This window comes from Carcharodon carcharias, chromosome 3 (genome assembly GCF_017639515.1).
Source record: "Carcharodon carcharias isolate sCarCar2 chromosome 3, sCarCar2.pri, whole genome shotgun sequence".
NCBI classification, from domain to species: domain Eukaryota; kingdom Metazoa; phylum Chordata; class Chondrichthyes; order Lamniformes; family Lamnidae; genus Carcharodon; species Carcharodon carcharias.
In genome coordinates this window covers 64,966,929-64,983,362 of record NC_054469.1, presented here as the reverse complement: position 1 = coordinate 64,983,362, position 16,434 = coordinate 64,966,929, and the positions used below count along the sequence as shown (strand labels likewise).

At 44.3% G+C, this 16,434-nt stretch overlaps 1 protein-coding gene across 2 annotated transcripts in view; it reads left to right on the top strand.

Moving 5' to 3' along the window:
• Window positions 1-7,956: 7,956 nt before the first annotated feature.
• LOC121276487 (signal transducing adapter molecule 1-like) overlaps window positions 7,957-16,434 on the top strand; it is a 78,439-nt gene continuing 69,961 nt past the window's right edge. Inside the window, exon 1 of one of the 2 annotated variants that reach the window (XM_041184952.1) lies at window positions 7,957-8,276. In XM_041184952.1, coding sequence (XP_041040886.1) covers window positions 8,075-8,276 — 202 coding nt within the window. In that variant the 5' untranslated portion in view covers window positions 7,957-8,074. The remainder of the gene's footprint in view (window positions 8,277-16,434) is intronic. The other variant, XM_041184953.1, reaches the window with a different exon arrangement.

Sequence of the window (16,434 nt, the reverse complement as noted above, 5' to 3'; positions counted from 1 at the left end):
ATAGACGCTGCCTGTCATTCCTGCGGATGATGGAGAACCAGTGTCACTGAAGACTGTGCATGTCTAGGGACCTGGTCACTCACATCAGCCACTTACTGCAAGACCTGGCGCCAAGGGAACATGGAGGGCACTCATTGCTAGTAGCTATGAAAGAGACCGCGGCGCTCAATTTCTACACTAGTGGCTCCTTTCAGGGCTCCAGAGGTGACCTCTGTGCGATCTCACAAGCCACCACTCACAAATGCATCCATGAGGTCACGGATGCTATCTTCTTGAGGGCACACAACTTTGTGGATTTTGCCCTGGACCAGAACAGCCAGGATGCAAGGGCCATTGGATTTGCCCAGATCTTGGGATTCCCACAGGTGCAGGGTGTGGTTGACTGCACCCATGTGGCGCTCATGTCTCTGTCACCACACATGGTGAACTACATCAACCGCAAGGGCTTCCACTCACTGAACATGCAGCCGGTATGTGACCATCAGAACCACATCCTGCTGGTGTGCGCATAATTTCCAGAGAGTGTGCACAGTGCTTACATCCTCAGTCACTCGCAGATCCCTGATGTCTTCCAGGGTCCACAGAGGCTGCAGAGATGGCTCCTCAGGGACAAGGGCTACCCACAGAGGCTGTGGCTGATGACACCCGTGCGGTGGCCTCAGACTGCAGCAGAGCAATGGTACAATGAAGGTCATACTGCAGCTCGCAACTTGGTGGAGCAAACCATCAGGATGCTGGAGATGCAGTTCCAGTGTCTGGACCGGTCTGTTGGTACTTTGCAATATAGTCCATAGAGGGTGTCGCACATCATTGTCATCTGCTGCACCCTTTACAACCTGGCACTCCAATGGGGTGACGAGCTGGCTGAGGAGGAGATGGAGAAGCTGGAAGTCTCCTCGGATGAGGAGCGCGGCAGCGGGGATGAAGGTGAGGAGATCCTCGGTGGTGATGATGATAAGGATGAGGCTCTCGCACTGGCTAGATGAGGCAAGCGCACTCGGAAGGCCCTCAAAGCTGCCAGATTTGTGGAAAATGATGATGACATGCAATGAGGTGTCCCCATAGATCCTCATATCGTAATTGTGAATGTTTGACTCCAGTCTGGCTTATGGCAGTGCCAAAAATCTCCATGAGAATGCTCCTGTCATGGAGATGCAGTGGAGACCCAAATAATAACTCGATCACAGGACCTAGCTAGGAGACACAAAGCAATATGTTTATGTTACTAATAAAATTGATACTATGAAAGGGGCTCAAAGGGCCTGGTGATACAATGAAAATTCACATTCAAAGGGGAGGATGACGATAGCATGCAATGAGGACACTCCATGAATCTTCACATAGCCTCTGTGAAAATCTGACTCCTATCTTGCTGAGGGCATCTCGCTTGTGCTCCATGATCAGGGTCATCTCATAGAGTTGCAGCCATGAAACTTTAGATGCATCCAATGCCGTGTCCACCTTCACAACCTGAGACCTTCAGGAGCTGATGCATAGCATCAATGGTCACAGACACTGGTGCAATGGGGGGCCAGGCTCACCTTAAATGTCCTGAGAGCACACAGAGAGAATGCGAGAACTATGTGGTACATGCCCACTACATTCTAGCAGCAATAACCAGCACCGCTGAGGAGCCCGCATCAGTAATGTTTCCAGGGAGACTACTATGGTCTGAAGGCTGCACAGAGCACAAGGAAGATGCCCTGGACTGAGACACCTGCCTTTTATCTTGTGCAGAAAAGTTTCATACCCGAATGACAAGAACACTGCTCATCAGAACAAGGGCCCACAGGCAGGGAAACATACGTAGTAGTTTATTGACCAGAGTGAACAGTAACGAGTGACCAATGCCCATGCCAAGGCTGTGCAACTATTTTTCCTTAGCTGCCTTAACCCTGCCGCTCTGCCTTGGTGCTCCCCAGATACCCTGTCATGAAGAGGTATTAATGCACATAATGTTATTGGAATTTTTTTTATAAATGAAGGTTTAGTCCGTGTCTGTGTCTGTGAGTGTGTGTGTGTTAATTGGATTAAAGCCAGCCAGTCTGGGTGCTTTGATGTATAGTAGTTTTGAGATGTAAACAGTAAGGTAAAGAATACGTTTGCATTTTGTTGAATAAACCATTCAAAGACTGAGGGTGAAATCCTGCCCTTGACCTTAAACCAGCTTATATTTCACCCCTCTCCTATTTTTACTTAGTTCTGTTGAAGGATCATGAGGACTCGAAACATCAACTTTGTTCGTCTCCGCCGATGCTGCCAGACCTGCTGAGTTTTTCCAGGTAATTCTGTTTTTGTTGTGAAATCTTGCACCTAGCTAGGAGACACAAAGCAATATGTTTATGTTACTAATAAAATTGATCCTATGAAAGGGGCTCAAAGGGCCTGGTGATACAATGAAAATTCACATTCAAAGGGGAAGGCTGAGTATAACAGAAAGGACTTGTGCATGTGCAGGGCAGAGGCATTTAAGATCTAAGTCTGTAAGCCTACCACTGTGTCTGCAAAGAAACAAATTGAAAGGAACCTCATTTTTAATTCATAAGGTGAAAAATGCTTTGCCTCGTGTCTGTTTAAGTTTATTGGTTATTGCTGCCTTAGTGGAGATTAATTTGAGAATTTGTTAAAAAGTTATGATAGTAATAATTTGTAAACATGTGTTTATGTTTAATATCTTATTGTACATTAATAAATGTTTCATTTAGTTTGATATAAGACCTCATGAGGCTTGGTGGGTTCATTTCTGAATTCAGAGTAGCAGCTCAAACATACCAATTGAAATGACAGTTATGACAGTTGTTTAAAGTTTCCCTCTGGGATTTTAAATAACAGCCTTTACCAACTGCTGTGTCATAACACATCCACAGCAGAGGTGGAGGAAGCATGCTGACTTGGATGCCCTGTCTCTGATTATTTTGATCGGCATCCTCTGGAAGGCTGAAACTTGGAAGGCCTTGGCCTGCTTTCAGGGTCCTCCTGTGTGGCAGTGGCACCTTCCTTGGCCTGTGAAGCTGGAGCTGCGGAGGTCACAGGAAGAAGGAATTCATATGGGCCAGAAGCCCCCGGAGTCACCTGGGTGGATGACCCTGGAGTGCGCACATGCTGATCCTCTTCCCTATGGGTGCCCAAGGGCACTTGGCGGACTCCATGAGTGGAAGGAGTAGTTGGAGTGAGATCGGGCTGCCCAGCACCCATCTCATGTACACGCTGTTGGAGGCCAACTATGACATCAGCGGTGGAATTAAGCCAGCACAGCAGTGCAGGAGTGACGTCCTGGACCAAGGTCTCCATGGCGGCCACCATCCTGCCAGTGTTGACCTTGGTACATTGCAATGCCAGCACGAGCATCTCAGCCTGAAGATGGACAGACTCCTCCATTGTGCCTTTAATCTGAGGAATGCAGCGGACATCCCTTCCTGATATTCCCTAGCTTGCCTTTGCAGCTCCAGCAACTGTGACATGACCAAGTCCAGAGGCTCGTCACCTGACTCAGAATCAACAGGTCCCTGGCCTCTAGCAGCCTTCTGAATGACGGGAACCTGGAAGTCCCTGCCGCCACTTGCTGCAGATCAGACTGTATACTGTGCTCAATAGTATCTGTCCCCATGCCTATTCTAGAGCTAGCTCCCACCGAGGTGTGTGTCTCTGTGCTGGTGAAGTGTGTGGATCAGCACTGTGATGGAATTTCGAGGATGGTGCCTTCAGATTCCCCTTTGGCGGTCTCTTCAGAGCTTGAGCAGGGCTGGTGTCACTGTGGTGCATGTGTGAGGCTAAGAGCTAAGTGATTGCATGTTCAGAGATGTGGTCACACTGCAGGTTAGGAACATGGATGTAGAAAGGGAATGGGTGACTGCCAGGCAGTCCAAGAGAACCAGGCAGGTAGTGCAGAAGTCCCCTGGGGTCCTGCTTGCTAATCGGTTTTCTGTTTTGGAAACTGGTGAAGGCATTGGTTCCTCAGAGGAGTGCAGTCAGAGCCAAGTTTGTGGCACCATGATTGGCTCATCTGTAGAGGAAGGGAGGAAGAAGAAAGGAAGAGCAATAGTCATAGGGGATTCATTATTTAGTGGAACAAATAGGCTTTTCTGCAGCAGTAGACATGACTCCAAGATATTATGTTGTCCCCTGGTGCCATAGTCAAGGATGCTACCGAGTGGCTGCAGGACATTCCTCTGGGAGAGGTTGAACAGCCAGAGGTCATAGTCCACATTGGTACCAATGATTTAGGTAGGAAGGGAGAATTTTGTCCTGCAGACAGAATTTAGGGAGCTAGGCAGGACCTCAAAAGTAGTAGTCTCCAGATTACTCCCAGTGCCATGTGCAAGTGATTACAGAAATAGTGAAATGAGGCAGATGAATATGTGGCTGGAAAGATGGTGCAGGAGGGAGGGCTTTTGATTCTTAGGACACTGGGACTAGCAGTGGGGGGAGATGGCACCTGTACAAACCATCTAGCTTGCACCTGAACAGAGCCGGGACTGAGTTCCTTGCAGGGCATTTTGCTAATGCTGTTGGGGAGGCTTTAAACTAACACAGCAGTGGTGTGGGAACCAGGAGAGAATATTAGAGAGAAATACCAAGGTGCTGGGAGAGACAGATAACACTAGAATTGAGAACAGTAAGTTAATAGGTGCAATTGGAGTAAGTGGAAAGTGACAAAGTCTAAATTAGGGTTATATGCATGTATGTGAATGCACAGAGTATAGTAAGATTGGTGAATTAGAGGTGCAGATTGCCATGTGGAAATATGATGTTGTGGCAATAACAGAGATATGGCTCAAGGAAGAGCAGGACTGGGTGTTAAATATTCCCAGGTACAAGGTGTTCAGAAAAGATAAGAAAGGAAGGAAGGGAGGAAGGGTGGCAGTTTTGGTTAGGGGGAGCATTGCAGTGCTGGAGAAAGAAGATGTCCCAGAGGGTTCAAGGACAGGGTCAATTTGGCTAGAGCTAAGGACCAAAAAGGATGCAATTACATTGCTCGGTGTCATCTACAGGCCACCAACTAGTGAGAAGGATGTCGAGGAACAAATCTGCAGGGAAATTACAGAGAGGTGCAAATATTACAGAGTACTTTTAATGGGGGGCATTAATTACCACTGGGATAGTGGTAGTGTAAAGGGAAGAGGGGGGCAAGAGTTCCTAGAGTGTGTTCAGGAGAATTTTCTACAGCAGTGTGTGTTCAATCCAACAAGAAAGGAGGCTCTGCTGGACCTCGTTCTTGGAAATGAGGTGGGCCAAGTAGGTTAAATGTCAGTGGGGGAACATTTAGGAGACGGTGATCATTGTATCATAAGTTTAGGATGATGGTAGAAAAGGAAAATGGGCAATCCCATAATTAACAGGGCGAGAGCTGACTTCAATGGGGCAAAAACGGAGCTGGGCTGGCTAGACGGGAACCAAAGGTTGGCAGGAAAAACTGTAGCTGACCAATGGGCTACCTTCAAAGAAGCAATGGTTTGGGCATTAGGTACATTCCCTCAAAAGGGAATAGTAGAGCAAACAAATCCAGAGATCCCTGGATGAAAAAGGAGACAGATATTAAGATGAAGAAGAAAAAGTGTGCTTATGACAGGTGTCAGATAGAAAATGCAATTGAGAATCAAGCTGAATACAGAAGGTTCAGATGAGAGATGAAGAGGCAAATAAGAGAAGTGAAGAGGGATTATGAGAGAAGACTGGCAGCCAACATAAAGAGGAATCCCAAAGTCTTCCATAGGCACATAAATAGTTAAAAGGTGGTAAAAGGCAGAATAGGCTGATTAGGAACCATCAAGGGGGTTTACACATGCAGGCAGGGGACATGGCTGAGGTGTTAAATAAATACGTTGCATTTTTCCTTACCAAGGAAGTAGATGCTACCCAAGCTATGGTGATACAAGAGGAAACTCTGTCACTAGAAGGGTTCAAAATTGATAATGGGGGGTTATTGGATAAACTGTTGATACTTAAAGCTGACAAGGCACCAGGACCGGATGAGATGTATCCAAGGATATTGAAGGAAATGAGAGTGGAAATTGCAGGGGTATGGGCCATAATCTTTCAGTTTCCCCTAGACTCATGGAAGGTGTCAGAGGACTGAAGAATTGCAAAAACTGTTGCATGGATAAGCCTAGCAACTACAGATCAGTCGATGGTGGGGAAGCTCTAGAAACAATTAATGGGGATAGAATTAATACTCACATGGAAAAATGTGGGTTGATTAGGAAGAGCCAGTCTGGATTTCTTAAGGGAAAATTGTGTTTAACTAACTTGCTGGAGTTTTTTGAAGAGGCAACAGAGAGCGTTGATGAAGGTAATGCTATTGATGTGATGTACATGGACTTCCAAAAGGCTTTTGAGACAGTGCTGCACAACAGACTTGTGAGAAAAGTTATAGCTCATGAGATAAAAGGGATAGTCGGAACATGGATACAAAATTGGCTGAGTAATAGGAAAGGGTGAGTAGTGGTTAATGAATATTTTTCGGGCTGGATGAAAGTTTGTAGTGGAGTTCCCCAGGGATCAGTGTTGGGATCTTTGATTCTCCTGATATATATTAATGATCTAGATCTTGGTGTGCATGGGACAATTTCAGAGTTTGTGGATGATACAAAACCTGGAAGCATTGTAAACTTTGAGGAGGACAGTGTAGAACTTTAGAAGGACATAGACAAGTTGGTGGAGTGGGCAGATGAAGTTCAATGCAGAGAAGTGTGGGGTGAATCGTTTTGGTAAGAAGAACATGGAGAGGCAATATAAAATAAGGGCTACAACTCTAATAGGTGCGCAGGAGCAGAGTGGCCTGGGTGTATATGTACATGAGTCATTAAAAGTGGCAGGGCAGGTGGAGAGAGCAGTTAATAAAACATACAGTAATCTAGAGTTTATTATTAGGGGTATAGAGCACATGACCATGGAGGTTATGTTGAACTTGTATAGGACACTAGTTAGATCTCAACTAGGGTATTGTGTACAGCTGCTGGCACCGCACTTTAGGAAGGATGTGAAGGCATTGGAGAGAGTGCAGAAGAGGTTCACAAAAATGGTTCCAAGGATTAGAAACTTCAGCCATGAAGAGAAGTTGGGACTGTTCGCCTTGGAGAGCAGAAGACTAAGAGGAGATTTGATGGAGGTGTTCAAAATCATGAGGGGCTAGACAGAGTAGATAGGGAGAAACTGTTCCTGCTCGGAAAAGGATTGCAAACGAGAGGGCACAGATTTAAAGTGATTTGCAGAAGAAGCAATTGCGATTTGAGAAAAGAAAAACTTTTTCCGCAGGGAGTGGTTCAGGTTTGGAATGCACTGCCTGGTAGCGTGGTGGAGGCAAGTTCAATTGAGGCATTAGATGAATTATTTAAAAAGAAACAATGTGCAGGGCTATGGGGAAAAGGCAGGAGAATGGCACTGAGTCACATGCTTTTGGCAGACGGTGCCATCTGTTCTTAAGGTGTTGCTCATGTTTTGTTCGTTCACAGGGTTGGCATTAATTTGAAAAGTACAAAACTCCATTTGTTTCAATGCTTTTGCAATCTGAGCAGTCTTTGCCATCATGTATAAATGTCACCCATCAGCGTGAAGAGGCCCGTTGACCAATATTGCACAGACAGGTGGAATGAAGACATCGCTGTCTTTCCCCATTGCTGGAGTTTTTTTGAGATGTGTCGCGTTATTACGTTGCAGATCTCCGGGACTTAGATTAGAGCTTGGGAAAAGAAAACGGGGGTGGAGGGGGGGGGATTACAATAAAATGAAATACAGTTGAGCTCATTGAATTTTTCTTTGTGGATGCAGGTTTAGCGATATCAATGTAATATGGCATTTTTTTATTTTCTGGCGTTGCCCCAATGTCTAGCTCAATATTTTATCATGACTACTGTTGTCTCCGTCTCGCTTCTTCTCAGGCAGTGGTGCAGGCGCCCTGATTTCCCAACATGCTGTGTTTCCATGTGAGACAGAGCGGCTCTCAGCAGCCCCACATAACCAGACTTTAGAGCCAGAAGGAAGAGAACGTGGCCCGGTAGCTCGTGCCAGCCACAGAACGCGGCCCGGAGGGCGCGTCGCTGGAGTAAAGCTGCCATTGAACTCACTCCCGTCTCGGATGTGGGGCGAGTTCCGGCAGCAAAGTGAGTCAGGGGGTGGGTGTGAGACATCGGTGCGCTCAGACGGACAGGAAAGCCACAGCCACTGCCACTGCCGCGGGCGAGTCGGACAGCAAGAAGGCACGCACACACACACATCCATACAGAAACACGCTTCGGAGATGCCGCTCTTTGCCGCCAATCCATTCGATCAAGATGTTGGTAAGTCCTGTGGGAAAAATGTACTCCGCGAATTAATGGCCTGTGTGTACAAATGGTCGCTTTGAAGTTGACGATGTAAGGTGCGCGATGTCCTCCAGGCTTTTGTTGGAGAAGGATTCGGGCAACGTTAATACTGGTAAATGTGGGCCTTTTGTTTACAAAAGGTTGGAGTTAGAAATCATATCGTTGCAGTCCAGTTAGATTTTGGTCAAGTTTTTTTCCACTAATAAAATCATTCAGCGCCATAAATCATTTGTGAGGGTAAGGAACATCTAATCTGAGATTAAATGTTTCATATGAAAACCCAGTGCTTCAAATGGAATATGGAACTTTATCTTTAATACATTATCGTTTAAAGCTTTTGTCAAATTAAAACCAACTGTCATCGTAAATGCCCAGTTGAAATATATGTCTTAAATTCACAGCATGCTTCAGGTTCCTTGTTGGTTGAGCGTGTAAACAATGCAGACAATGCAGAGAAAGGATTAAATGGAAAAACATAGTTGATTGTGAAAGATGCATGGAACATTTGCAAATGATATTTCAGTATTGATTGGGGTATGTTAAATAATACTGTAAATGAATTCATAAGGAGTTTGAAAAAATAGAAAAAGTGTGATGGCTACTATCTTCATTTTACCAATAATTGACAAAACAAATTTTGAAATTGTTTCCTTCTGCCCCCCCCCCCCCCCCCCCCCCAAGAGGTAATGGCAAGAGAGAGATGAACACAAAAACAAAAAAACTGCGGATGCTGGAAATCCAAAACAAAAACAGAATTACCTGGAAAAACTCAGCAGGTCTGGCAGCATCGGCGGAGAAGAAAAGAGTTGACGTTTCGAGTCCTCATGACCCTTCGACAGAAGTTCTGTCGAAGGGTCATGAGGACTCGAAACGTCGACTCTTTTCTTCTCTGCCGATGCTGCCAGACCTGCTGAGTTTTTCCAGGTAATTCTGTTTTTGTTTTTGTTTTGAGAGAGATGAACCCCCATTGAGCTCATTGTGCCAAATCATGTAGCAGGTTGAATTATATGACTGAGGCATATAGTCTGGAAGTTGGTAATCTTGCCCAACTAAGGGCACTTTCCCTAAATTTATGCCGATGAGGAACAACTAGTTTCAAGCTTAGTGTTTTTATTTCAGCACAAATGGGGAGAAAAAAATGTGAAGCGTTATTTAAAAACTTTATCCAAACAAAAACATGCTATAAATGCACAGGTCAGCTGGCATTTGTGGCAAGTACATGTAAATTAATGATTCAAATACAACCCTTCCTCGGAACTGAAAAACCTACAAATGAACACAATATGGAAAAGGACGGAACAAAGGGAAGGGGAACAAAACACACAGTTACAAATTGGACAGTTTACTGGCCTTTACGTTATCTACAATTGTACAATATACAATTTTCCTGATCACTTCCTTTATTTTTTATCTCTGATTGTAATATATCAGAGAGGTGACAAATTTTGCTTAGTTAGAAAAGTTGAGTTTCACTGTTTGGATGTCATATTTTTGACTTGTCAACGGATAGCTTGGAGATGACAGGGACAGGATAATTCCTGGCAGATTAGCATTAGTGGACAGGGTGGTATGCTTAATTAAGAATCTGAAGATGTGAGCACTGTCCATGACTTTCGATTTTTGCATTCTCACCTTAAATGAGGGAGTTGTGGGTTCAAATTCCATATCAGAGACTTGAGCACAAAATCTAGGGTGGCACCCCTGTGCAGCACTGAGCGTGTGTTGCACTGTTGGATGTGTGTCTTTCAGATGAGATGTTAAACCGAGGCTCTGTCAGCCCCTTGGGCTAAGACAGATCCCATGACAGTATTTCAGGGAAGAACAGTGTAGTTTATCCCCGATGTCCTGGCCAATATTTATCTCTCAACCAGCATGACTAAATAGGCAGATAATCTATATCACGTTGCTGTTTTTGGGACCCTTACTGTGTGCAATTTGGTTGAAATTTAAGAAAGGTGAGAGTGAAACCGGAGAATTGTAGACCAGTCTGTTGTTAGGAAATTACTAGAGTCTATATTTAAGGAGAGGGTGACTGAAAAGCTTGAAAGTTTTCAGCTGATCAGAGAGCCAATATGGATTTGTAAAGGGTATGTCATACCTGACAAATCTGATTGAAATTTTTGAAGATGTGACTAAAGTAATGGACAGAGGAATGTCCATGAATGTTATTTATATAGACTTCCAGAAGGCATTTGATAAAAGTACCTCATAAGATACAGTTACCTAAAGATGAAGTTCATTGAATTGAAGGTAAATTATGGACCTGGTTAGGAAATTGGCTGAGCAGTAGGAGACAGAGAATAGGGACAATAGGCAGGTACTCTAATTGGCAGGACATGATTAGTGGTGCCCTGCATGTATCTATGTTGGAGCCTTACTTATTCACCATATTAAAAACTTAGATGATGGGATAGAAAGCCACATATCCAATTTTGTTGATCATCAAAAGGATAGGTGACATTATAAGCAGTGCAGATGGAAGTGTAACATCACAACGAGACATTGATAGATTAAGTGAATAGGTAAAGTTTTGGCAAATGGACCTCTGTGTAAGTAAATGTTGTCTACTTTGGACCTAAAAAGAACAGAACAGTACTTACAAAATGGTGAAAAGCTGGAAACAGTGGAAGTCCAAGGAGACTTTGGGGGGGGCCCAATTACATAGATCATTAAAACATAATGAACAGCTACAGAAAGTAATCAAAAAGGCTAATGGAATACTAGCCTTTATATTTAGACAAATAGAATTTAAAGGGGTATAAGTCATGCTTCAGCTATACAAAGCCCTGGTTAGACCATGTCTGGAGAATTGTGAGCCGTTCTGGACATCATACCATAGAAAAGATATATTGGTACTTGGAGGGAGTGCAGCGTAGATTTGCCATAGTGAAACCTGGACTCCTGGGAGTAACTTAAGAGGAGGGATAACACAAACTAGGATTGTATTCCTTGAAATTTAGAAGATTAAGGGGTATTTTGATCAAAGTATTCAAGATATTAAGGAGTACAGATAGCGTAGAGCAAAACTGTTGAGATAAAAACAAAAAGATAAAAGCAAAAAACTGCGGATGCTGGAAATCCAAAACAAAAACAGAATTACCTGGAAAAACTCAGCAGGTCTGGCAGCATTGGCGGAGAAGAAAAGAGTTGACGTTTCGAGTCCTCATGATCCTTCAACATGCACAAGATGATAGAAGTTTGGCGCACTCTTCCGCAAATGACAGCTGATGCTAGATCAGTTGTTAAATTTAAAACTGAGATTGATAGATTTTTGTTATTTTGTGTTGAGGGATATGGGGCAAAGGTGGATGAGTGGAGTTAGGTAGCAGATCAGCCATGATCTCATTGAATGGTGGAACAAGCTCAAGGGACTAAATGGCCTCCGATGATGCTACCTTCAAAAACAGTTCCTCTGACATGTCCTCCTTCTTCCTTAACTGAGGTTTTCGTTGAAAGGGCCCTCAACCGTGTCCGGCCTATCTCCCGCGCATCCGCCCTCACGCCTTCTCTTCCCTCCCAGAAACATGATAGGGTCCCCCTTGTCCTCACTTATCACCCCACCAGCCTCCGCATTCAAAGAATCATCCTCCGCCATTTCCGCCAACTCCAGCATGATGCCACTACCAAACACATCTTCCCTTCACCCCCACTGTCGGCATTCCGTAGGGATCGTTCCCTCCGGGACACCCTGGTCCACTCCTCCATCACCCCCTACTCCTCAACCCCCACCTATGGCACCTCCCCATGCCCACGCAAAAGATGTAACACCTTCCCCTTCACTTCCGCTCTCCTCACCGTCCAAGGGCCCAAACAGTCCTTTCAAGTGAAGCAACATTTCACTTGCATTTCCCCCAACTTAGTCTACTGCATTCGTTGCTCCCAATGCGGTCTCCTCTACATTGGAGAGACCAAATGTAAACTGGGCAACCGCTTTGCAGAAAACCTGCGGTCTGTCCGCAAGAATGACCCAAACCTCCCTGTCGCTTGCCATTTCAACACTCCACCCTGCTCTCTTGCCCACATGTCTGTCCTTGACTTGCTGCATTGTTCCAGTGAAGCCCAACGCAAACTGGAGGAACAACACTTCATCTTCTGACTAGGCACTTTACAGCCTTCCGGACTGAATATTGAATTCAACAACTTTAGGTCCTGAACTCCCTCCTCCATCCCCACTCCCTTTATGTTTCTTCCCCCTTCCTTTTGTTTTTTCCAATAAATTATATAGATTTTTCTTTTCCCACCTATTTCCATTATTTTTAAATATTTTTAAATCTTTTATGCTCCCACCACCCCCACTGGAGCTATACCTTAATTCCCCAACCATCCATTCTTAATTAGCACATTCATTTAGATATATATCACCAACTTCAACACTTATGTGTTCTTTTGTTCTGTTGTCTGTGACATCTTTTGATGATCTGCTTCTATTACTGCTTGCTTGTCCCTACAACCACACCCCCCCTTCACTTCTCTCCCCCCACCCAACCCAACACCCCCCCACCCCCCCGCCACCCCCCCCACACACACACACACACACACACACACACACACACACACACACACACACACACACACACACACACACACCTTAAACCAGCTTATATTTACCCCTTCCTTGGATTCACCTAGTTCTGTTGAAGGGTCATGAGGACTCGAAACGTCAACTCTTTTCTTCTCCGCCGATGCTGCCAGACCTGCTGAGTTTTTCCAGGTAATTCTGTTTTTGTTTTGGATTTCCAGCATCCGCAGTTTTTTGTTTTTATAACTAAATGGCCTCCTCCTGTTGAAATAAATGTGTCAACTATATGGTGCACAGCAAGATCCCACATTTAGCAGCGACCTGATATAAAAAGTTTGTAGAGGATTGGTTGAGGAAGCAATGTTGGACAGAAAATCGGGAGAGTCCCCTGCTCTTAAAATAGTTTTTAAAAATTCATTCATGGGGTGTGGTGTTGCTGGCTCGGCCCACATTTATTGTCCATCCCTAAGTGCCCTTGAGAAGGTGGTGGTAAGTTGCCTCTTGAACAGTTGCAGTCTATGTGGTATAGGCACACCCATAGTGCTGTTAAGAAGGGAGTTCCAGGATTTTGACCCAGTGATAGTGAAGGAACGGAGGTATATTTCCAAGTCAGGATGGCACATGGCTTGGAGGGGAACTTCCAGGTGATGGTGTTCCCATGCATCCGCTGCTCTTGGCCTCCTAGATAGTGGTGGTTGTGGATTTAGAAGGTGCTGTCTAAGGTGCCTTGGTGAAGCCCTGCAGTGCATCTTGTAGATGGTACACACTGCTGCTACTGTGCATTGGTGGTGGAGGGAGCAAATGTTTGTGGATAGGGTGCCAATCAAGCGAGCTGCTGTGTCTTGGATGGTGTCAAGCTTCTTGAGTGTTGTAGGAGTTGCACTCAGCCAGGCATTTGGGGAGTATTCCATCACACTCCTGACTTGTGCCTTGTAGATGGTGGACAGGCTTTGGAGAGTCAGGAGGTGAGTTACTTGCCACAGGATTGTTAATCTCTGACCTGCTCTTGTAGCCACAGTGTTTATATGGCTAGTCCAGTTCAGTTTCAGGTCAGTGTTAACCCCAGGATCAACACAGTCAACACAGTGGGGGATTCAGCAATGGTAATGTCATTGAATGTCAAGGTGTGATGGTTAGATTCTCTCTTGTTGGAGATGGTCATTGTCTGACACTTGTGTAGCATGAATGTTACTTACCACATGGCAGCCCAAACCTGGATATTCTCCAGATCTTACTGCATTTGGACATGGGCTGCTTCAGTATCTGAGGAGTCGCAAGTGGTGCTGAACATTGTGCAGTCATCAGTGAACGTCCCCACTTCTGACCTTATGACAGAAGGAAGGTCATTGCTGTGGGATCGCTAACAACTGCTAGAACCAAAGGAGTAGGGAGATGGGCTTCAGTCTAACATGATCCTGGCCAACAACAACATGTAAATTTAATAAGAAGGTGAACCAGGTCAATGCTGAGGGAAGGGAATTGTCTGATATTTCAGCTAGCCCCACCTGATGAGGAAGGATATGTGAATTTTTGTCGCCATCATCCAAGTGACAGATGTACTATTTGAAAGCATGTCAGTGTTGCTTTGAATTGTTGACTGTGGGAGTTAACCTCACCTAGGCCAAATAGTTACCTTGAAGTTGAACATGAATGTACTGCTACTGAGTTGAACTCTGCAACTTCTATGCTGTTCTGATGCTTAAAATTCAGTTTTTGTTACTTTAATGATGTTTGAGTATTGTTTACCTGTAAGAAACTGAAAGCAAGAACTTACATTTTATACGTTCATTCCTCTTACGGCTAGTGAAGTACCATTGATGTTTAATCACTGTTGTAATGTAGGGAAATATGTAACCAATTTGCACACAACAAGATCCCAGAAACAGTAATGAGATAAATAGCCAAATAATCTGTTTTTACATAAACAAAAAAAAGGCTGGATTTACTCAGCAGGTCGGATAGCATCTGTGGAGAGAAACAGGCCTGTGACCTCTCATCAGAACTGGGGAAAGTTAGAGATGTGAGGAAGTGAAAGGAGGGAGGGTGGGAAGAAGAACAAACTGGAAGGTCTGTGATTTCTTTGCTTTTGGATGGCAGCTATTCAGGATCCTGCCATTCAGACCTCCTCTAGATACACTTTTGTTTCTTTACTTGTCTCATTGCCACATACTTTGGTCTTGCACTATTGAAACCTTTTGTCATTTAATCTATCCTACCTTTCACTGATCTTCCCTTTTTTGTGCTTTTACCAACCATCTCTAAGAGAGTGAATCATTAGCCACTGTGCATTGAAGCAAACCTGTACTTTACAGCACTGTGCAGAAACATCAGCACAACTATATACATAGATGTAGATGGCATGATTCAAGGAACACAAGCTAAGTCATGGAGCAAAAGTGAGGAAGAACAAAGCCAGACACCTGCTGAGTTGAAGCCCAGGATGGTCACAGGTTTCACAAGGCTTACCATCCTCCAAAGTAGATATAGGTTGCCTGTGCAGTTGATGTTATCATTAGTAAGAGCTTTGTCTGGTGTCTGTGATTGGTGTGCTAGTGCTATAGTCATACATGTAAATAGCGGTTGATGGTACTAAGCTTGGGTCCACCATTTCAGGATCCACCCAAACAGGTGAGTAATGTACTTTTGGCAGGCAAAGTTATCTTACTGAATCTTGTTGCAGTCATAATGGAGCAAAATTAGTGGCAATGGGCTTAGGTCATATTACAGAACTGCTTTTGGGGCACAATTTGTGATCTTTGAGTAAGAATCTAACTTTCTCTTCGTGCTTGTGCTTTGCTACTTGGTTCCCTAGTTCAAAGTGCTAAGAATCTTTTTGGAAAAAGAAGCATAAATTTTATTGCGACAACAAGATATTTTTATATTGTGTCTTTGATGTTGCAAAACATCTTGAGATGCTTAATTTTAAATGTGTAGTTACTGTTCTAATCGAGGAAACAAAGCAGCCAATTTGTACACAATAAGGCTCCATAAACAGCAATGTGATAATGACCATGTAATCTATGATGTGAATTAAGGGATAAATATTGGACAGGACATCAGTGAGAACAAAGCAATAAGATAAAAGCAAAAAAACTGCGGATGCTGGAAATCCAAAGCAAAAACAAAAATAAAAATACCTGGAAAAATTCAGCAGGTCTGACAGCATCTGTGGAGAGGAACACAGTTAATGTTTTGAGTCCATATGACTCTTCAACAAAACTAATGAAAAATAGAAGAGAGGTGAAATATAAGCAGGCTTAAGGGGTGGGTGGGGGGGGGGGGGGGAGACAAGTAAAGCTGGATAGAGGGCCAGTGATAGGTGGAGGTTACCTAAAGATGTTATTGTCATTCTCTCCCCCCCCCCCCCCCCCCCCCAAAACCAGCTTATATTTCACCTCTCTTCTATTTTTCCTTAGTTCTGTTGAAGAGTCATACGGACTTGAAACGTTAACTGTGTTCCTCTCCGCATATGCTGTCAGACCTGCTGAGTTTTTCCAGGTATTTTTATTTTCATTTTTGCATCAGTGAGAACAATCCTGCTTTTCTATGAAATAAATAGCATGGGATCTTTTACATCCACCTGAGAGGGCAGATGGAGCCTTGGTTTACTGTCTT